This window comes from Phoenix dactylifera, unplaced genomic scaffold (genome assembly GCF_009389715.1).
Source record: "Phoenix dactylifera cultivar Barhee BC4 unplaced genomic scaffold, palm_55x_up_171113_PBpolish2nd_filt_p 000064F, whole genome shotgun sequence".
Classification (NCBI taxonomy): Eukaryota; Viridiplantae; Streptophyta; class Magnoliopsida; order Arecales; family Arecaceae; genus Phoenix; species Phoenix dactylifera.
The window spans coordinates 1,277,950-1,301,755 of NW_024067673.1; the positions used below are offsets into that span (position 1 = coordinate 1,277,950).

A 23,806-nucleotide genomic window follows, 5' to 3' on the forward strand; every position below is an offset into this window, starting at 1 on the left:
TTTCCAAGAGCCTAATTGAGCTCGAAAACCCTAAGGCCAACGTCTAATTTGATTTTAATTTAATTTGGCTTAGGATAAGTATGCAAGGTGGTGATTTTTGGGCTAAGGACAGGTAATGACTTCCTGACCTTATCTTTTTAATGAGTTTTGCCCTTAAATTCTTTTATGCACATGCTTAATACTAAATGCAGCAAATAATCAATGGTTTTTTAAAATTTATGCAATGTCATTAGGTTGTACTGATTAAATGAGCAAGCAATTTTTTTTTATTTTTTATTTTTTTATTTTTTTTAAAATTTTATGTTGGTTTTTTAATTTTTATATAGGAATAACTTGAATGTAAACTAAAACTAATCCTTATGCGTCAGTCAATCTCCGAATGCCCGTTGAATAAGCTCTGGAGATTACTCCGTGAGGAGCCCCAATAGAGGTATGATCACCTCGGAGGATTGCACCCTATCAATTACTAGCAAAAATAATATTTTTTTAAAAAAAATTAATTAATTTTTTAACTTTTTTTTTAAAATTTAAATTTCAAATTTCGAATCACAGAATTCAAATTTTGAATTTAAATTTTTAAATTTTTTGAATTTTGGAAATTTTTTTCAATTTCTTTTTCAATTATCTTTTTTTTTGAATTAAATTTTTTTTATTTTTTTTAAAAAAAACTTTAAATTTTGAATTTCAAATTTTAGAATTTAATAACTACGAAATTATTAACTAGAAATTATCAAAATAAGGAAAATTAATAAAAATAAAAATAAAAACTTACTACCGGAGTGCGTTCACTCCGGGGATCCAAAATTTGATTTGATCTTCGTGATCGTTCTTGCTTCTCGATTTGCCTCCCCGGCAACGGCGCCAAAATTCTGTTGTGCGATTCCTGTCTACCTAAAAATATGCTAGACAGATCGTTGTTAGAACCGACGAACAAAAGTTAAATTAATTTTACTCTTACCTTTCCTACTCGAAGAATAGTGGTTGTAAGAGGTCGATCCACAGGGAGGCGATTGGAGTTGCATAAAAATTAGAACGTTCACTCGGATTTGAAATCGATTTTTGAATGATAAAAGAAAAACATTATTTTGAGGATGTTGATGGATTCTCTAGTCTACCGGAGAATATTTTTTTATAAAAAGACAAGTACTTAGAAATCAAAGAGTATTTATGAATTCATGAAATATTTAACTATTCAAAGGAGAATTTTTGCATAAATTAAAATGGATGAAGACAAGTGCTAAGAAGATCAAAAGCCTAGAACATAAATTGCATCAAAGAAAATTTAATGTATTGCATCAAAGAAGAATTAAAAGATTGCATTAAAAAAAACAGAAATTAACTTAAACCTAGAACAAGGATTGCATGATAATAAATGTACTGATTGCATAAAAAGGATAATTACAAAAGAAATAAAATGAAGTTTGGAAGCCTAGTGCCTCCTCCTTCTACAAAATAAAACATAAAAAAACAAAGGAAGGAATAAAAGAAATTAGAAAACTCCTCTTTCTCCCCTCCTCTATTTTTTTATTCTTTCTTTCAAACCAAAACAGAGCATTTCTCTTTTTTTTTTTTTCTTCTTCTTCCCAAAAGAGCTCCCCTGTTTCCTTGGACCCGCCGGCCTCTTTCCTCTGTTCTTTGGAACCAACCACCCAGCCGAGCTCTCCACCCTCCTGTGTTTCTTCCCCCACCCTCCTTTTATAGATCAATCGTTGACGCATTGAGAGGGGGAGAATGCATGATTCCGGGGATCCGATTGCTTGGGGGCTGGGATTTGGAAACGGAAGGAGGGCGGCGCGGGCTGAGGCGCGGGGATTTGGTCGCAGATGGATGGGAACGGGTCGCGGACGGCTGGAGACGCGCTGTGGACGTGGCCGTCCTGGCTTCGATCGCGTTGATGGCGTGGAGGAAGAGAAGGTGCTGGCTGAGACGGCGACTTGATGCTTGTTGACGGGTGCTGCCGGGGCGGAAGAAGCAGCGGAGGAGGTGGAGATGGGAGGGATCACCGAGGAGGCGATGATGGCGTGATCCGTGGACGGCTGGGAGGAGAAACGGGCATTGCTTTGATTCAGATGAAGGGCTGGCCGCGGGATGATGGCGTTGAAGACGTGGACGCGAGTGGCTCGATTGCAGCTTGGATCACGGCTGTGAATTGGCTGCTGGGAGGAATCGCAGAGGAGATGGATCCGTGGATCTGGTGGATGGGAGACGCGGGGAATGGGCGTCAATTCGTGCTAGATCACGGGCTGGAGGAGGCACGGGCTGAGGCGGAGGAGTTGTGGCGTTGATCACGGAAGAGCTGGGAGCGCGAGATTGATCACGGAATGAAGGAGGAGATGCGCGTGGGCAGATGGGATGGCTGGGCGTTGTGCGATCTTTGGCCCTCCTGATATGGGAGCTGGGAGACACCAAGTTCAGTCATATAGATAAAAAAAAATAAATAGTGTGATGTGAAATTTGGTTTGTAAACAGACGGACTCAGTTCGTCACGGATCATTTGTTCTGACTGGAGGTCTATTGCAAGTCTTTCAAGTCATGGGTTACCCAGCACCTCATAGTTATGATATGGCCAAATTAAATTTGCCCAAAATTCTTTCTCAATAAGCCTAAAAAAATTGGACCCGACTCGGACCCGAACCCGACTCGGACCCGACCCGATCTTCAACCGGGTCGGATCTGGGAAGGGATCCTTCTTTAGTCAAATTTGTACTCAATATGCATTTTATCTCTAATTTATGAAAATTTGTGTCAAACCCAAATATAATATTAATCTAGTGAATTTATCATTATCGGTTAGCAATAATACTAATTTAGGTGACATGTAGGTCGCACTGTTGTGCTCTCATCAGATGTCTATCCACTAGTCAGTGACTACTTATGCTGCAGTTGTATGACTGGTCCTTTGACCTGCGATGCCTCAGCTATTCACTATGAGGTTGTTGTAGTTTGACGAGCATGGAAACTTGGGCCCTGGCCATTCGGGTCCTTGTAGTGCAGATTGGCTGTAGTAGGTTCATTTTGGAATAGGGTTGCATCTAGATGGGATCTATCGATCTTGATAGATTAGGAGTGATCCTATGTGATTTATAAGATTGAGTTCGATAAATTTCTGGCCAGGTATTTTGGAAAAAGAGTTGTCCATATTTCGAACTAAAAGTCGAATAAATTAGACATATGACAGACGATGGGGTTTGACGAGTTATCCATAACCTCCGTCATGCTAGGATCTATGATAGAGGGACTGTATCATACGCTAACTGCACCGAGAGATTCAGATATTCCATTCTGTTGGGTTGCCACCATATACTGCTAGGTGTCACTAGTGGATTGTGAGACTCGAAGGCATTCACTTAGTGATCAGTGAACCCTAAGAGCAGAACTGAAATTGTTTCAGTCTACTAAAAGAAGTTTTAGTGATATTGAGATGGAGATCTCAATATGTCTCACCACCAGTCTATATAGAACCTACGGGGTCACACACATAGAGGATTTAATTAGTCAGACTATCATAATTGTGGTTTGGAATTACAATAGAAATCAATCATCAATATGATTGGTGATTGAATTAACCCACAAAGTGTTAGTGAGTTAATGGAAGAAGAATTAAGTGGAATTGATTGCAATTGGATTGCAATTGGGCTGATTTAATAAGCCAAATTAAATTGGGTTCAACCCAAATTGATTTGGGTTCATGATTGGGTTAATTTGATTAAACCAGAATTTGTGCGGATTTTAAAGTCCACATATCATCGTAGGATGAATATGACGTAAGTCGTGTTCATACTATGCGGACTTTAAAGTCCACATGGCGTCGTAGGATGCATGCTCCCAAATTAATTATCCTAATGTGATTAGGAGTTAGCCTAAGTTCTAATTTGATTAGGAATTAGGCTTATTTAGGAAATTGATCAAGATCTAATGTGATTAGAAAATTGATTAAGTGGACATATGTCATGCATCTATTTGATGGCGCCATGAGAACAAGAATTGGACACTTGGCATTAATCCAAGGGCGAGTTATTATCCCATACTCGTAATAAGATTAGGAGAAGCCCTAAACCCAATCTATAAAAGGGTAGCAAGGGAGACATCATGAAGAAATTCTCTCCTCTTCCTCTCCATGCCTCCCTTTCTCTTTTCTTCTCCCTTCCCACGGCAGCAAGAGGCTTCTCCTCTTCCTCCCATGGCAGCAAGGGTTATCTTCCTCTTCCTTCTCCAAAGTGTTGAAAGAAAGAAGAAGAAGCAAGGGAAGAGAAGAGATCAACTCGCCAAGGAAGAAAGGGTTCTTCCTTCATGCCTCAAGCCCTCTCTTCTTCCTTCCTTCTCCATGGCAGCAAGGGGACTTCGTCTTCCTCTTCATCCACAGGAGAAAGGCAAGGAAGATCCACGCTTAAAGCTTCATCCCTCATCTTCCTCCATTGCGAGCAAGGTTGAAGAAGAAAGGGTTCTTCTTCAAAGAGGTATGTTGTTGTTTTTCTTCCAATATCATGATAGTCAAGAGAGGTCTTTGCAAGGAGCTAGTACTCCGGTAAAACCTATCTCAGATGATTAGATCCTCGTGTGGATATCTATAGAGGTCAGACACATGTGCGGCTTAATCAGGAACCTAGAAAAATCATCAGGCTGCGGTGTTCTACACCTGCAGAATTTTTGAAGATGAGATCTTCAAATTTATAACTTCTGATTTTTGTTTCAGTTTTATGAATCTTAATCAACCCTCCTTAGATCCTCTTCTTCCCTTTCTAATGAGTTCAAAGATCTTCTGGATTTGGATCCAGAAAATTTTTTGAATTCATAGAGGTCTCGTTCGAATTCCGCTGCGAACGTCGCATCGAACGTGGCGTATCTTAGCAGTGGTATCAGAGCCATGGTTCTAGGGAGCATGATTAGGACTTAAGGATTGATTACCACATTTTTAATCTGATTTTTAAAAGAATTATGCTTGCTGGATTTTCTGCGTGCTGAAATTTTAAGTTGCTGAAATTTTCAGCATGCAGTTTTTTATTTACTATGATCTTGCAAATTATTTTAGAATTGCAATTAGATTACAATGTTTTAAACCAAGTAATACATGATCTGAAATTCAGAGAATAGCATAATAGGTTTAAAGTTTCCGATCTGAAAATATACATGAGATGTATGTGGTAATCATAATGTTCATATTTGTTTAAGGTTATGTTTAAAACGATGTATACATGAAATGTATGTATTAGTTAAACAAAATTTATTTGCATGAGATGTAAATAAAATGCTCAAACAATAAGACATTTACATAATATGTAAATTGAAACAATTATGTCATTTACAGAAGATGTAATTACATAATATATGAAATGGTTTCATAATTACATAGGATGTAAATCTGAACCAATGTGACATTTACATAAGATGTAAATCGAATGACATATGGTATGGGGTAGATGGTTACATTAGATGTAAATCTCAAGAGACCTAAAACCTTCCTAAATTAATCGATAATGAATGATACATTGAGCTAGCCATATTTGATTAATTGATCTAATTATTGTCTAGGAAAGCTTAAAGGTGGTTACTTAATTAGGACCTTACTCTCTGAGTAAGGGGAGCCTCCCACCTGCTTACCTGGCCAATTGATCGATTACCTTCTATGGAAAGCTCAAAGTTGGAATCACTAAGATCTGATTACCCAATATTAAGTCGATTGGTCTTCCACCATAGTAAAGTTGCTAAGATCTTTCCGGCGTTGATTAGTCTCGGCTGGATACAGTGGGCTAGTTGGTGGGGACACCAGCCTGTCTGCCATTTAATTGTAGTATGTCTGTTATTTTCTTGGAGTCTTGAGTTTTTAATTTACATCCAGTATTTTAATTTGAAGTTCAGTTCAAGTAATGTCAGCCCAGTCCAATTTTGGTTTGAATTTGTGTCAAGCCTAGACTAAGACATGTTCACATGGGTTACATAATGAAACCAGCCCAAAGAACCCAATGCCAGCAACCCTATGGATCCCACCACCCCATCTCGATGTGTCCATCAAAGAACACCCATCATGTGGATCCCATGGTATCCTCTATCGCACCTCAGCCTGGTTTCACATCATTTAAGAGCTCCATCGTGAATTCCTCATCCCAACAAAGCATCCCAGCCCGGTTCTCCTCTTCCCGAAAAGGACTCCAATACAGCCCAACCGAAGCAATTGAAGACATTCCAGCCTGCAGCCGGTTCTCCCCGATTCAGCCAACGAAGGATATTCGAAATGATGCTGTGAAGAGTCCCCATTTCCCATCGGAATTTCCCTTGCAGTTCCAGCCGAAGAAGATGAAGAGGAAGTTCAGCCTTTTTCCTCCTTTCCCGAAGCAAGAACCCAGCCGGTTCTTCTCCCAGGTTCTTCCCTTCCCGCAGAAGCTCCCAAACCGAAGAAAACCCACCCGGTTCCAAGCCCTCCAGCCGTTCCTTGAAGAATCCCAAGAGGCATCCCGTTCTTCTTCCCAAAGCATTTCAAGCTCCAAGTCTTCTCCCCAGGTGGCTCTTTCCAACATTCCAAAGTCAGCCACGTCTTCATTAAAATCCCATCACAAGATGTGCAACCGGCTTCTTCCCAAGGTATTCTTCCCACAGGTGGTTCTTCCAACACTTCGAAGCAAGCTGATTCCAAGGACTACTCTTCCCCTTTCCGAGGCACTTCCAGCAAGTCACCCATCCCCATCGAGTTCTCCCATGCAACGCTGCCAACTGTGCTTTGAAAACCAAAGAGTAATCTAGGAATTGAATCCCGAATGAATGCTGTAAAAATCGAGAATGAGTCCTTGTTATGCCTATAAAAAGGGCTTGATATTATGAATGAAGAACAGAAGCTGTTTGACAAATTGCCTGAGAGAGTTTGGTTTCCAAACCCAAGAACCTACCTTTCTTCCTTCTCTAAAATCTTTCTCTTCTAAGTGAATGCGGCTTCTCCCTGTCTTCCGCGAGTTCTTCTAGCGCAGGCGGCGCATCCACCGGCTCCTGCTCTCCTTCCGGATTCCTTTTCCGATCCGACGATCCGTCGTCCGGATTAGTTATCTTGTATTTTAAATTTGTCTTGTTCCATTTCAGTCCACACAAAAAAATAATCCCTTAAAAAAAATCTTGTTTTCAGATCTACTCGGAGTCCACCGTGTGCCGAGACGAAAGGCGGCCCGTTCGACGATCCCGGATCTCAGGGCCTTCCTCCCTCTTCCAGGATTCCAAGCGTCGTGTCGGTGAGACTCTTTCCACTTTTATCAGGAGTAGATCGTTATTGGTAATCATGTGACAAAAAGCCCTATTTTATGCTTAACCCGGTATAATTTAAAAGTTAGATCAAGGTGCCTTAATTTTGTGTCGATTTCTTAATCGACACCGGTCCATATTTTCTTAATTTAAAAAGGAATAGAATTTTCTGCATTTTGTTCCGCATCAGTAGTTGCATCGGAGGATTGGACCTCTCTATTAACATGAGATGTTGTGGGGTAAAGGTGGGGTTGGGCTTCAATAACTGGTAGGTGAGGACCCAATTACAGCTTTATTTTCACGGGATATACGGTGGGTCTGGCTTAACCAAGGAACGGGTCCAATAACTGTTAGGTGAAGTCCTTATGACTTGGAGACTAGGTTAGCTCAATATGCTTACGAAGCATTATACAAGAGTTGTACATTCATCGTCTATGTGTCTCCAATAACTGTTATGTAAAGTGACATGTAGATTAGTGGGACCGCAGTACCCCACTCGAAATTCTAAGTCGCCGGTTTTCGTATCTTTACCAGGGAAGTGTGAGAGATCTGAGAAATAGTGGGAGGATTTGATCCAATTTTGTTTTAAAAGTTCCTAAAACTAATTAATATCAAATACAAATTTCTAATTAGAATCTTTACTCTCTGCATATGTCAATGGCTTCCAACCCGATAGTTCGAATTGTAGATAACAATATGTTGACTGGACCAAACTATAAAGATTGTCTCTACAACTTAAAGATTGTCTTGAGTTACGAAAAGATAGCTTATGTTCTTGACCATGAACTCCCGATGTTATCAGCCCGTACAACCAATGAGCAGCGTGAGACGTATGCAAAATGGTTGGATGACGACAATAAGATTAGGTGCTATATTTTGGCATCCATGTCCAACGAATTGCAATGCCAGCATGAGAGTATGAAGACTGCTAAAGATATACTTAATCACCTACAAGAGTTATATGGTGAACAGTGTCACGCAGCGAGGTTTGAAGTGTCCAAGCGGCTCTTCTGAGCCATGATATACGATAGGCAGTTCGTCTATGAACATGGTTTGACCATGATCAAGGATCTTGAGGAGCTTGAGAAGCTTGGCATTACCATGCACAAGGATTTGCAAACGGATTTGATCCTACAATCGTTGCCATCTTTATATGGGCAGTTTATTGTAAACTACCATATGAATAAAATTGAAAGCACCAAGCTTGAATTGTTGAATATGTTAGTGACAACTGATGAGCCTTGAAAGGCTCAAGGGGAACAATTCTTGCTGCTGAGCTAGCTTTTACTTCCAAGAGAAAGTCTACTAGGAAGAAAAAGAAGCCTGCGAAGAAGCAGAAGACTGAGAAAAAGATGAAGAAGGAAGTTCCTACGAAAAAGGCTGAACCCAAAGAAAATGTTTCCATTGCAATGAAGACGGCCATTGGAAGAGGAACTGTCCTATCAACATGGAAAACATAAAGAGCTAGAAGGGTGACACGCCTTCTAAAAGTATGTCTAATATGCTTATTATTGAAACTAATCTAACAATTTTTTCTATTTCCAGTTGGGTTATAGACTCTAATTCTAGTGTTCACTTGTGCACTACCATGCAGGGTCTAAAGGAAAGTAGAAGGCTTACGGAAGGTGCGGTAACCCTACGGGTTGGCAATGGAGCAAGAGTTGCTGCTGTTGCTGTGGGCACATTTTCTTTGCATTTACCATCAGAATTTAGTTTGATACTTAGAGATTGTTATTTTGTACCTAGTGCTAGCAGAAATCTAATTTCTGTATCTTGTCTAGCACAGGAACATTATGAATTCAATTTCAATAAAGACTATGTTTTTATTTATTTGTAAAATAAACTGTTTGGACGTGGTTTTATGATTGACGGTCTCTATCACTTACATATGGATGTATTTGTGAACGTGTCTGAGCATACAGTGAGTACCATATGATCTAAAAGATCTAAAGATGAGATAAATCAAAAGTATTTGTGGCACCTCAAACTTAGTCATATAGGAGAAGACAGAATTAACAAATTAGAGAAACATGGGCTTTTGAGTTCATTGACTTCTAAGTCATATCCGATTTGTGAATTCTACCTTTAAGGAAAAATGACCAAATTACCCTTTGTAGGACACGGAGAGAGGTCCACTGAAATACTTGCCCTAGTACATACAAGCTAGTAAGGATGGAAATGGGTTTGGGTCATCACTGGAACCAAACTGGTGGGGCGTCTTTGATTCATTTGCTTCAGGCTCAAAACTGGATTGGATTCCAATTTTCAGAAGCTCAGTTTAAGAGAGTTTTTGTTCCGGTCTAAGTGACTGGGTAACCCAAACTGAAACTGACCTCATCCCCAGCACATATATAATTAATTTATAGTAATTTGTTAATTTGAAGAAACCCATACTTTATTCAAAAACAATTATTTATTTTTTAAAAAAATAATAATCTATTTGGTCATTTGTTGTTAACTTTTGGATAATCCAAGAACCGATTTCCATTGGGTCGGTCTGGATTGGTTTTGATATTCCATTCAGTGGGAATTAGATAGGGTTTGGCTTAGTCTGACCAATGTACATAATGAATTTCAAGGAACCCCCGTGAATAATTGGGTCAGATATTCGGTTGATATAACTCGATCTGTTGTTCACTATTTATGATTTCTTTTTTAAAAGGAAAGTAGCAGATGTGAGAGAGGATATTTTGCTTGATGGAACAGATGGCTTCGCGGTTAGGTATGGTAGTAATTTGTGAATTTTGAAGATCTGAAGAGATACCCCAAAAGCTCTGCTCATTGGTTCGGCAAGTTTCTCATGTAAAAGATCCATCCAAGTGGAAAAAGTGATTCCATTCTTATCTTGTTGTTAAGACTTAATAATTTTTTTCAATGTAGCATTTGGAACCCCATATTTGTCTTCTAGATCCTCACTTCTAGCTCAACCATTCTCTTTTCGTCCTCCTCTTGCTTTTACTTCTCCTCCTGCTTGACCCCCTGTTGCTCCTCTAGCCTGAGGCCTTTCAGCCCATTCGTCCTCGACACCTTGGTGCTTAAGCTTTTGGGGCCAAATTTTTATAGAAATAAAGTCCTCTCAAGACTAGAGTTGTGCAAAATCTTCACGAAGGAAATTAGAACAACCTTTTGGTCAGAATCAATAAACCTTTTGGTCCTTTTCGTCCTATCGAATTAGAAACAACGTCCATCGTTCTCACGTGCGAAAAGTCTAATTCGAAGCCCTTCGAGTGAATCGTAGCAACCCTGGAGCACCTATTAAATCAATGACGTATCTTCCCCACCTTACCCTTCAAAAAAAAAAAAAAAAAAAAACAATGACGTCTCCTATTAATATAACAAGTCTGTGCATGATTGATGCACCAAAAAGAATAAAAAGAAAAACAAAGACATACCTGCTCGCTCCCAGATCCGAGCATGATTAATGGGACATTAATATATAATTAACTTGCTGCTGCGCAAGACTAGGACATGGTAGCTAGCATTCTTTATCATTTTGTTTAAAAAAATGAAAACGAGAGATAGAACAGCCCATGCGCATAATCTAGTCTAATTATATAAGACTAGAGGAAGCCCCACGCGCATAATCTAGTCTAATAATATAAGACTAGAGAATCCATCTGATCACAGCCACCGGTAAATTTTTTTTTTTAAACTCCTAAATTGATAGCTATAGTTATTAGATGTATTCGTACACGTAATGTATGAAATATCTATTTTAATAAAAAATAAAAAAAATATTAGAAGAGCAATCAAGTTTTGGTGCAGAAATCTTCTACGATCTAATTAAATAGAACCGAATTTTTACATAGGACATGACCTTGTCCTCCAAGGGTTTCAGTAATTATTTAAATAGTTTAAAATTAATTAGTTACTTGTGACTTAAAGCAGTAGCACCAGTGAATGGGAAAGAACAAGGTAAAGCGTTCTAAAAAACTTCACAAGCGGGAAGAAAACAAAATCCTATGATAGGCGCACCAAAAGCGAGCACCTGGGAACAGCTTCGGTGTGGTCCCTCCTCACGTCGGACCCACCTTATTTGAATTTAAAAAAAAAAAAGAACGAAACACTGCTTGGGTGAGTTAATTGCAGAGAACCCTAGTGCGGGCGTGGGGCTCTACGGAAAACACGAAAAAAAAAAAAAAAAAAAAAAAAAAAAAGAAGGAGGGAGGAGAAGCTATTATCTTAGATGATCGAATGGTTGATTATATTCAGATTTAATTGAAATTTTAGTATATTATTTTTGGTATTAAGAGCTACAGATTAAATGGTTTGGATATTTGAAAAGCCTTTTCTATTAATTATTTCAAGCATTAACACCTAATGAGATTTATTTTTTATTATTGAAATCCTTCTCAAGATGAATATTCTTGTTGTGGAAGGCAAGATTAAATTTTGTTGCTGTTTGTGCAGCCTCTAGTTGATCTAGAGAGGATTTATTGCAATCATATTATCCTATATAGTAAAAGTTTTTGGCTGGATTAGGTCCCGTAGTTTTTTTACTTTATATAGAAGGATTTTTCACGTTAAAAATTATGCTCTCTTATTTCTGAATTGATCAATTATTTTTTCTATTAATTGTTTAAGTAGATTGAAGAGATTATTGTTGCTCGGTGAGTGATATCCTATTTAATTACACAAAGAGAGAAAGAAGTTTGCGGCATCATTATATCTTGATTGTATTTTTTTCAATAAAGTGGTATCAGAGCAAGTTGCTAATAGCTAAATTTTTCTTGTGTTGATTAAATGGGAGAGCATTTAGATGACAGTATGGTTAAACTCACATCTTCCAATTATTCAATTTGGAAGCTCCGAATGGAAGATTTATTATTTTGTAAAGATTTGTATGATCCTATTGAATGAGATAGTGCCAAACAAAATAACAAAACTCTGCAAGAGTGGGAGAAAATAAATAGGAAGACAGTTAGTTTAATCAGGCACAGGATAGATGATAGTGTTTTTCATCATGTTGCTATGGAGACTAATGCCCATAGTTTATGAAAGAAATTAGAAAGTCTTTATGAGTAGAAGACCGCATAGAACAAGGCATTCATGATCAAAAAGGTTGTGAATATAAAATATAAGGAGAGAAGTTCAGTGGCATAGCATTTGAGTAGATTTTTAGGATGTGGTAAATTAGCTAAATACCAAGAAAATGATGTTAGATGATGAGTTGCAAACATTATTGTTGCCTAGCTCCTTGTCTAATAGATGAAAAACTTTGGTTGTATCACTTAGTAATATAGCGTCTAATGGTGTGGTAACATTGGGATTGGTAAAAGATATTATGTTTAATGAGGAGACCAGAAGAAGAGAACATAGTGCGACTACACAGTCAGAGGCATTGGTTACAGAAAGGTGAGGAAGGAGAAAAACTAGAATTTTACAAAATTCTGACAATCATAATAAGTCAAGAAAAATGTCCAAAATCAGAAAAAAGATAAAATGCTTTTATTGTGGCAAGGCATGGCACATTAAAAGAAAGTGCAGAAAATTTAAAAGAGAGCAATCAAGGGGAAGAGGTGAAGAAAGAAGGAAGGAAATGAGACAACAACAGTTGCATCTGATGGTGATATTGGTATTATTTGTGATGATGCTTGTGTAAACCTTACATGCCAGGATTGTACTTAGGTTGTTGACTCAGATGCCTCTTTTCATGTTACTCCTCGACAGGATTTCTTCACATCCTATACTAGTGGTGATTTTGGCAGTGTCAGTATGGAAAATGATGGAGTAACTAAAATTATGGGCATGGGAGATATTTGCTTGAAAACCGGCATAAGGTGTGAACTATTGCTGAAAAATGTGAAACATGTTTAGATATCCGCCTCCACCAGATCTCTACTGGAGTATTTGATGATGAAGGTTACCACAACTACTTCGGTGAAGAAAAATGAAAGCTTACCAAAGGTTCTCTAGTGGTAGCAGGAGGAAAGAAATCAAGCATACTTAACAAGATGCAAGCAAAATTGTGAAGGGAGAGGTGATGCAGTTAAAGACTTCTCTATTGAATTATGGCATAAGCGGCTTGGACACAAAAGTGAGAAGGAACTTAATATTCTGGCCAAAAAAAAATTCCTTTCTATAAAAGGTACACCCCTAAAGACTTGTACTCATTGTTTAGCTGGCAAACAATATAGAGTTGAATTTTATAAATTCTCTCCATTTAAAAGATCACATGTTATGGATTTAATTCACACTGATGTTTGCACTATAGATGCTAGAACTCTTGGTGGTGGTTTATATTTTGATACTTTTATTTATGATCATTCTGGAAAGGTATGGGCCTTTGGGTTAAAATTTAAATATCAGGTGCTTGATATATTTAAACATTTTTATGCTAGTGTTAAAAGAGAAATGGAAAGACAACTAAAGTACTATTCCTAAAATATTGTCGAGATCATGGCATCAGGCTTGAGAAAATTGTTCCTAAAATACCTCAACATCATGAAGTTGCTAAGAGAATGAATCGTATTATTTGTGAAAGAATTTGGAGTATGCTCGCTCATGTTAAATTGCCTAAATCCTTTTGGGGTGAAGCAATAAGAACTGCAGTGGATTTAATTAACCTTTCTCCTTCAGTTCCTCTTCAAGGTGATATACCAGAAAGAGTATAGATTGAGAAAGATGTGTTATATGATCGCTTGAGAGGGTTTGGTTGTAGGGCATTTATTCACATTTCTAAAGATGACAGATCCAAGCTTGATAGCAAGTCTAAACATTGTATCTTTTTCGGTTATGCATATGAAGAGTTTGGTTACAGATTATGAGATTTAGTTGATAAAATTGTTATCAGAAGCAGAGATGTTGTGTTTTTAGAAAATCAAACTATTAAAGATTTTGAAAAGGTTGAAAAGCTAAAGTCTGTCAGTAGAAATTATATTGATCTAGGTCAAGTACCTCCAACCATGATGAATGATGACAATAGAAAATATGTACAGGAAGATGATGGTGACACAGTTGATGAGCACACACCTGACAATGATGTGCCAGATGAGCATGCTGAGCAAGCCTCTCCAGAACTACTAGCTGACCTCAGTTGAGAAGATCTACTAGAGAGCACCGTCCTTTCCAGAGATATTCTCCTTATGAGTATGTGATGATCACTGATAGGAAAGAACCAGAATGCTACCAAGAGGCTATAAATCATGAATAAAAGAGAGAGTGGTTAAAAGCTATGCAAGAGGAAATAAAGTCCTTGCATGAGAATCGCACATATGAGTTGACAAAACTATCGAAGGATAAGAGAACACTTAAAAATAAGTGGGTGTTCAAGTTGAAGACTGAAGAGAAGAGCTCACAGCCAAGGTACAAGGCATGGTTGGTTGTGAAAGATTTTGGTCAGATAATGGGTATAGACTTTGAAGAAATTTTCTCACCTGTGGTCAAGATGTCTTTAATCCGAGTTATTCTTGGTTTATCTGCAAGTATGAATTTGGAGATTGAACAACTTGATGCAAAAACTGCCTTACTTCATGGTGACTTAGAGAAGAAAATTTACATAGAGCAGCCAGAAAGGTTTACAGTTAAAAGCAAAGAGCATCTCATGTACAAAATAAAAAAGAGCTTATATGGGCTCAAGCAGGCACCTCGGCAGTGGTATAAAAGGTTTGATTCATTTATGATGGACCATGGGTATAGTAAAATTGCTTCTGATCATCGTGTGTTTATTAAACGATTCTCTGATAAATATTTTATTATTCTCTTGTTCTATGTGGATGACTTGTTGATTGTTGGCCATGATGCTAAGAAGATTGAAAGCTTCAAAAGAGAGTGAAGCAAGTTATTTGCCATGAAGGACTTAAGGCCGGCTAAACAAATTTATGGCATTAGAATTACTCATGATAGGAAGAATGGAAAACTTTGGTTATCTCAAGAGAGATATATCAAAAAAGTGTTAGAAAGCTTCAACATGAGCAAGTCCAAATCAGTTCGCTTTCCACTTTCAGGTCACTTTAAGTTAAGTTCTAAGCAATGTTCTACAAGTCAGAAAGATAAAGAAAAAATTAAGAAGATTCCTTATACATTTGCAGTTGACAGTTATGTGTATGCCATAGTTTCCATAAGGCTGGATATTGCTCATTCAGTTGGTGTTGTAAGTTAGTTTCTTTCTAACGCTAGTAAGAAACATTGGACAGTTGTCAAATGGATTCTCAAGTATCTTAGAGGCACTTCTAGAGTCTGTTTATGTTTTGGTAATGGTAAACCTTTGTTGGATATGTATATAGATGCAGATATAGCTGGTGACAGATTTTAGAAAGTCCACATCAAAGTATTTGATGATTTTTTCAAGGGCAGCAGTATCATAGCAATATAAGTTACAAAAATGTGTTGCTTTGTCCACTACAGAGACCGAGTATATTGCAGTTATGGAAGCTTGTAAAAAACTTTTATGGATTAAAAATTTTCTAAAAGAGTTGGGCCAAGAACAAGAGAAATATATGCTTTATTGTGACAGTCAAAGTGTCATCCATTTCTTAAAGAATCCAACATTTCATTCGAAATCTAAGCATATTGATGTGAGATATCATTGGGTTTGGGATGCTTTGGGGATGAAGTTATTATGTCTTGAAAAAATCTATACTAATGATTATGGGTTAGATATGATAACTAAAATTTTGTCCATAGAAAAAATTTTTGCTTGTAAAAAGAAAAGCGGGCTTAGTGAAACCCCCCATTGGGGCGCGAAGCTCTACGAAAAATAGGACCAAAGAAAAAAAAAGAAGAAAAATAGAGGAGAAAGAAAGAAAAAGTACTACTTTGTCGGGTGATCGGATGGATGATTGTATTCAGATTTGGTTAAAATTTCAATATATTGTTTTCGGTATTCAGAGCTACAGATTGAACGGTTTTGATCTTCAAAAAGTCTTCTTTATTGATTATTTCAAGCATCAATAATTGATAAGATCTATTTTCTATTGTTGAAATCCGCATTATTGATGATGAATGTTCTTATTGTGGAAACCAAGATTAAATTCTATTGATATTTGTGCAGCCTCTTCTCATTATTCTATATAGTGAAAGTTTTTGGCTAAATTAAGTTCCGTGATTTTTTTTCTTTATATAGAAGAATTTTTTACGTTAAAAATTATGTTGTCTCTTATTTCTAAATTACTCGATTATTTTGTTTATTAATTACTTGAATAGATTGTAGAGATTATTGTTGCTTAGTGAGTGATATTCAATTTAATTACATAAAGAGGAAAAAAAATTGTGGCATCATTATGTCTTGATTGTATTTTTCCCCCTACACATGCTGACCTTTTGACTTTCTCGGGCGCACATTTTTGAAGGTTTTTGTTCTACAAGCAGACCTTCAATTACTAATATTTTTACTCTTTTAACAACCTTAAAAAAAAAAAAAGACGGCCGTAACGAAAACTGATAAAGTTACTTTGCGTAAATCATGGGCAGCAAACTCTTGGGGCCAAGCAACCTCCTTTCCATAATTCTCCACGCGCAGCAAATGTCAAAGGGTGCCCACCCATACGAACCCTTGACAAGATTTTAAATATTGTGTATGGAGGAGATTGGGGTTTCTTAAAGGGGGACCGGAAATTATCCCAGCATTTCAGATTTCGTTCCCACCATGGCTCTGGGATTTGGTATGCTTCCTCCTCTCCTCCTCCTCGTGGCTATATTGAAGAATGCTGCTGCGTCGCTCGACCGGAGTAGTTTCCCGGCTGGTTTCATTTTTGGGACGTCCTCCTCGGCTTACCAGGTTATCTTCGATTTTAAAATTAATGAATCTAAGGGGAAAAAAAAATCTAGAAGGATTTGTTTGATGTCGTGGTAGCTTCCATTTTAGTACGAAGGTGGAGCTAGAGATGGTGGCAGGGGGCCTAGCATATGGGATGCCTTCACCCACAAGCACCCAGGTTTCTCTCTCTCTCTCTCTCTCTCTCGCAAATTACCAAGAAATAAATTTCTAATAGATTGATGAGAAACAAATTTATTTTTTAGCTGTTTAGGCTAACCTTAAGTAGTTCAACGTTTGATGTGCGGATAATTTAACAATATATTCAAACGGGTAGAAGAAAGATAGCTTATAGATTCAAAAGCGTTGCTCGACCACGTGTTTTCTAACTTGGACATGCATAAGCAATTATGCTGGGGCTGAGTTAACTACCGTCCACCACATATGTAGTCCACTCGCCAACCTTTTCAAAGAAAAAATGCTGTGAGTTTTCTTTGAAAGTTATAAAAATGAAAGAACTGACCTAATTAATGGCTTCATACACAATTTTACAGAGAAGATTCTGGACCGAAACAACGGGGATGTAGCAGTGGATTCTTTTCATCGTTACAAGGTAGCTCCCAGCAGTCTCTTTCCATTATATCATTTTTCCTCTTTTAACATTTTCTCCTATTCAGGCTTGGTCTTTAATCATTTTACTTTAAAAAGCTTCTAACAAAGCTAAACACAGGAAGATGTAAACATTATGAGGGACATTGGCATGGACGCTTACAGGTTTTCCATCTCATGGTCTCGAATCCTACCTAGTAAGTTAAACCTCTTACCCGAATGTATTTGGGAAAAAATCTCTTAGGATTTGTCCAACTTGTGAATAAACATGTTTGATGTCTAATAATTTCGTTTCCCACAGACAAATACATAGTAAGTGCAATGAAAGTTGTACAGGTCTCGTGGTTCCTTCCAGTTTGTGTATAGGACTTAGACATGCAATAAAAGGATTGGGTGGGACTGGTCCCATCCCTTTTCGATCTCTAAAGAAAAGAAACTCCTTCGATTATTTTCCCTCAAATAAACTCCTTTATTCATGGCTAATATTATCGTCTAACGGCAGATGGCAGCCTAAGTGGAGGAATCAACAGAGAAGGTATCATGTACTACAGCGAGCTTATCAATGAGCTCATATCCAATGGTATTGGTTCGATCATCTCCATTTCTTTCCTTTGATTATTAGGCCATTTCGTTGTCAACCTTATTATTCTATAGTTGAAAATTTGGACAGGTGTGCAACCATTCGTGACCCTCCTCCATTTTGACCCTCCCCAAGCCTTGGAAGAGAAATATGGAGGTTTCTTGAGCCATCATATCGTGTGAGTTGTTAATTATAAGCCTCACTCCGACTGTTCATAGACAGGGCTAGCTGCTACTGTGCTGCTTTTGCTGTCCAAATCTTGCATCTTTTTGACTTTAGGATTTGCTCTGCCCAAGCATAGAAGCTATGCACCAGTATCTTGAGATGTGCTACGAAGTATCACTTTCCAATGTGTCCTACTTATTTTCTTTAAGGAAATTTAACACGTCCTTTGCTCGACCACTACTTTGTGATTATTCCTTACAAAGCTCGTCATTTTACTTTAGTCCTTTACCAAATACCATATTAATATGTGCTGGTTCTAGTATGGACCATTCAAAATTTTGGATTTCTCATTCGAAGCCCAGCTCTTTGTACCCTTTTTATATAAAATCATGACCCAACTAAACCTTCCTTCCAAGCTGAATGGACGACTTCTTTAGGCCCTTGACAGGCCTTAATCTCTATGCGCTTGTTTGTTTCAGGTCCCTGATGCTACAGTATACAAAAGATCAATAGTATATGTAACAACTCAGGATCTTACCCAAAATGGCTAGCCCGAAGGTATTTTTTGGGTTCCTTGATCCTGTATAAGTACCCAAGATCTACCCAGCGAATAATCGATGTGGGACTAAACACACGTCCGTACGGATCCTCACATGCTCCCTCCGTTCAAGCCCTGACGTCCTCGTCAGGCTAAGGGTTCAAATCTATTCAAATCTAATCACAAATATCACGATTGGCTCGTAGTCAGCCCCAATGGATCCGTGCTGCAGTGTCCCCTAGTCCACATAGATTATAGGCCGGGTCCACTCTGATACCATTTGTAACAACCCAGGATCTCATCCAAAATGGCTAGCCGGAAGGTATTATTTGGGTTTCTTGATCCTGTATAAGTACCCAAGATTTATCCAGCGAATAATCGATATGGGACTAAACACACGCCCGCACGGATCCTCACAATATATTTCTGAAACGGCCCATTTCATTTTCATTTTGGATATTTGGGCCATTTTTCAAAATTTATTTTGCAAGAATAACTTCATTTTGATAATTTTGAATGAATTTAACTCTGTCGTTGCAAACACTCTGCATCTATTTTAATATAAAGACATATGAACTGAATAATTAATATATACATTCAGCCTATAAAAAGTATGTGATGGCGAATCATCTTATAAGATATCTACATGCACTTCTATTAGGCACAAATATAGAAATTAAAAAAAATATTTTAAATTTTCTTTTTTAAGAAATTAGAGGATTTTATTTTTATTTGGACTCTAGGGCTAGAATTGTATAAGGATGCTAGTATTGTTGTTTTATGTGGACTCCTATTAGGATTTGGAGTCCATATAAATCCATTGCTATGTACTTAAAAGAACAAGTTTGCATTACTAAGATTTGAGAATATTAAATTGCATTCTCCTCCTTCTTATTCTCTTTCTTCCTCTTCTTCTCTACTTCTTCTCCATCTATCCTCTGTCTATGTTCCGTGCCTCTTAAGCTTGTCATGAGTCAGTATGTGCTGCAAATATGAACATCCAACTCTACTTAAAAAATACAATCAATTTTATCTGCCTATGGAAAAGGACAAAAGCCTTCAAAAAGTTTGAAATTTTATAAGCTAGCAAGCTATCATAATTTTCTCCCCAAAGACAAATGTAACAACCCAGGACCTCACCCAAAATGGCTAGCCGGAAGGTATTATTTGGGTTCCTTGATCCTGTATAAGTACCCACAAGATCTACCCAACGAAAACCGATGTGGGTCCTCACATACTCCCCCCGTTCAAGTCCTGACGTCCTCGTCAGGCTAAGGGTTCATATCTATTCAAATCAAATTACAAACACCACGATTGATCCGTGGTCAACCCTAATGGATCCGTGCTGCAGTGTCTCCTAGGCCACATAGGTTATGAGCTGGGTCCGCTCTGATACCATTTGTAACAACCCAGGACCTCACCCAAAATGGCTAGCCGGAAGGTATTATTTGGGTTCCTTGATCCTGTATAAGTATCCAAGATCTACCCAACGAATAACCGATGTGGGACTAAACACACGCCCGCACAGGTCCTCACATACTCCCCCCGTTCAAGTCCTGACGTCCTCGTCAGGCTAAGGGTTCAAATCCATTCAAATATAATCACAAACACCACGATCGGTCCGTGGTCAACCCCAATGAATCTGTGCTGCAGTGTCCCCTAGTCTACATAAGTTATGGGCCGGGTTCGCTCTGATACCATTTGTAACAACCCAGGACCTCACCCAAAATGACTAGTCGGAAGGTATTATTTGGGTTCCTTGATCCTGTATAAGTATCCAAGATCTACCCAGCGAATAACCGATGTGGGACTAAACACACGCCCGCATGGGTCCTCACAACAAATGCCCTGAACTTAAGGTCACATATGGTCCTTCCATAAGCTAGCAAGCTTTTATAATTTGGCAGTTCTTTTAATTTTTTCCCTCAAAAATAAAGAATTTGGGTGTCAAAACTAATTTGAAAAATAAAATGTATTTTCCTACACCGATGTTGGGCAGCCATCAGTGCTAGGCCATATCTCTATGCTTCAAAGAGAGATTTTGACCCTTCTTTTCCGTTTTGTTTTTTGTCCTTTATTATGACAATTATGCAGGCAGGACTTCAAGATCTATGCTGAGATTTGCTTCAAGGAATTTGGCAATCAGGTCAAGAATTGGATCACAGTCAATGAACCATCGACATTTTGCACCAAAGGGTACGAGGATGGCACGAATGCACCAGGCCGGTGTTCCCCATGGAAGAAGGAAAAGTGTGATGTTGGAGATTCGGGAAGGGAGCCATACATGGCCTGCCATCACATGCTACTAGCTCATGCTGCTTCCGTACGGGTATACAAAGACAAGTATCAGGTGATCACTCGGAGCCCATGATCGCCACTTCGATTTCGATGCTATTTTTATAAGTCAACATAGTGCAATAGAATGGGTTATATTTTCTCAAAAACAAAAAAAACAAAAAAAAAGAGACCGACATTAATATCCTAATGGCCTTAGCACTAAGATTTTCATTTTGTGAGTTGGGCCTTATCTCCAAGCTAGCCATATCTTTCTACCAAAGAACCACAAGTTCTAGGTTAAAGTCTTGGATTATCCAACTCTCGGTATTTTGGCCTAGGTAATTATAGTACATATGGATCTTCATCTTTTTTCTCTCAAAGAAATATTAATTTTTTTTTGGTTCAACAAAAATTAAGATTTTTATTTTGTACAAGATTTTCATTAGGATGCTCAATATGGCTTCATAATTGTTATGCGACTTTTTGATTAAGATTTTTATCTGGGTAGAGATAATGATATGATCGATATTTTCAAACTCTTGATCTTCATTACTATTATTTCTTTTTTCGAGAAAAATTGAGTGTTGTGACCCATTTCAAGTTATCGTAAGATTATATAATATAACAAGATATAATATGATGGCCAATATTTTCAAACTCTTCCTTCAGTTTACCAAATGTGCTTTTCTAATAAGTAATTGTCAAAATGAACTTTATTATATAATATACTGGCCAAGATCTTAGATTATCTTGATTTCGATACGGACAGTGCTTAAGGGACACGTAGCCGTACTCTTTTGATATCAGTCACTAGCTAAGATGAGTAGTATCTCAGATTTGAGATTTCAACAAACTTGCTTCTGATGATAATTAGATAAAGCGCAATTACATGTATTGCCTTGATGCAGGCTGCGCAAAATGGCAAACTTGGTATATCATTGAACTCCTGCTGGTTTGTCCCTCTCTCTGATTTGGAGTCCGACAAGGATGCAGCCAACAGGGCCTTAGATTTCATTCTTGGATGGTGAGTCATCGACAAATCCTACACAAGTAATCTTACTTAAGAACACAAGTTAACGGTTCAAGCTTTACTACTAGATATATTTTCTGAAACTCCTATAGGTTCATGGACCCCTTGACTCGAGGAGATTATCCATCGAGTATGAGGACATCGGTAGGAAACCGTTTGCCCAAATTTACCAAACAGCAGTCAAGAATGCTTAATGGATCATTTGATTTTATTGGAGTTAATTACTACACCGCGCGATATGTTTCTGAACCTCCTATGTCCGAGAATGTTAACGCAAGCTATGGTACTGATATGCAGGCTCAAACGACAGGTAAACAAATATGAACTTCACTGTCTTCTTTTCAGTCACTCAACAAGCTATTGCATTCTGTCTCTGATTAAAAATCTTCATAACCGTGTGATTCTTATGCAATAGAGATGCGTAATGGAATTCAAATAGGTCCTAAGGTAAGAGTCCTCCTTTAAGAACTTCCCCATATGTCATAACTATATATGTTCTCATTATCTGTATGTTTTTGCATGCATGTTCGCAGTATGCATACAGCTCCATGCATATAAATCATATAATGAATGACCTGAGTTGCATTAACATATCTTTTTATGGAGGCCTGATTGCATGCCTTTTATCATTTCAAAAAGATCTGCATATGGGGTTGCCAAGTTGTGTGCATGTACGTAATACGATGACCACTTGGGTTTACTTAGTGATTTAAGATAGAAGATGCATCACAGGCTGCTTCGGACTGGCTGTACATCTACCCGCGAGGAATAGGAGATCTCTTACTCCATTTAAAGACCAAATACGACAACCCAATTATCTACATCACGGAGAATGGTAAGATGGTCCTTTAAGGTTCAGCTATTTTCAACATTTTGCACGCAGAACTGCAAGATTTATCACTGATCTTCGTACAGATGTAGCATCTTGGTAGATAGGAATTGTCTCGCATTAAACACGGCTTCCATGTTTTGTAGGTGTAGATGAGTTCAACAACAAGAGCGTATCGCTTGAAGAAGCCTTGAAGGATGACACCAGAAAAAGCTTCCATAGCGAGCATCTTTTAAATGTTCTGAGAGCCATCAGGTCTGTGATCAATCCATGCATACATGCAATGTTATCGTAGGGAATCACAAAAAACCTACATAAAATTGGGATGAGACATGAGTGGGCATGGCTATGTCTGTGGCCGTGAGCCACTGATATAACTCAGTTCCATTCTTCACGACTATGATTTCTTTTCTCGACAGGAAAGGAGCAAATGTGAGAGGGTACTTTGCTTGGTCATTGTTAGATAACTTTGAATGGGCGGATGGCTACGGTTAGATTTGGTATTGTTTTCGTGGATTTTGCAAATGGTCTTAAGAGATACCCCAAAAGCTCTGCTCAATGGTTCCACAATTTCCTCAAAGGAAAGATCCATCAAAGTGTGAAAATGTATTCCCTTGTGATGTAGTTGGTAATACTTTGTTTTGGGGGATTTAGTATAACACAAAGCATCATAGTAATAGATGCTTACTATATATACTTGCCCTTTAAATTTCCATCGCTTTTCTTTAACGAGAAGGATATTAAGTACATGCCTACAAAAATAACTTATTATGTTGTTGTGATTTGTACTATATTTAATCTAATAGAATTTTTTATACGTGAAGTTGGGCTTGTACCAGTGGTTATATATCTCGAATTTTTGG

General features: G+C 37.9%; 1 protein-coding gene and 1 pseudogene across 1 annotated transcript; both read left to right on the forward strand.

The window, feature by feature from the left end:
• Positions 1 to 6,009: 6,009 nt before the first annotated feature.
• On the forward strand, positions 6,010 to 14,261 carry LOC120104663. Its single transcript, XM_039116171.1, has 4 exons — positions 6,010 to 6,576; positions 7,109 to 7,252; positions 12,892 to 13,001; positions 14,015 to 14,261. Exons 1-4 carry the CDS (start codon positions 6,034 to 6,036, stop codon positions 14,259 to 14,261), a joined length of 1,044 nt encoding a protein of 347 aa, XP_038972099.1. The 5' UTR covers positions 6,010 to 6,033.
• A 2,516-nt stretch (positions 14,262 to 16,777) lies between these two features.
• On the forward strand, positions 16,778 to 23,718 carry LOC103695789 (annotated as a pseudogene).
• The last annotated feature ends 88 nt before the right edge of the window (positions 23,719 to 23,806 follow it).

Excerpts from the sequence above, each read along its gene's own strand:
- LOC120104663 (XM_039116171.1), top strand. The coding sequence starts at position 6,034 with ATGGTATCCTCTATCGCACCTCAGCCTGGTTTCACATCATTTAAGAGC. Across the intron at positions 6,577-7,108 it reads GCAACCGGCTTCTTCCCAAG|ATCTACTCGGAGTCCACCGT; the intron begins GTATTCTTCCCA and ends TCTTGTTTTCAG. Across the intron at positions 13,002-14,014 it reads TGCTTGAAAACCGGCATAAG|AAGCAGAGATGTTGTGTTTT; the intron begins GTGTGAACTATT and ends AATTGTTATCAG.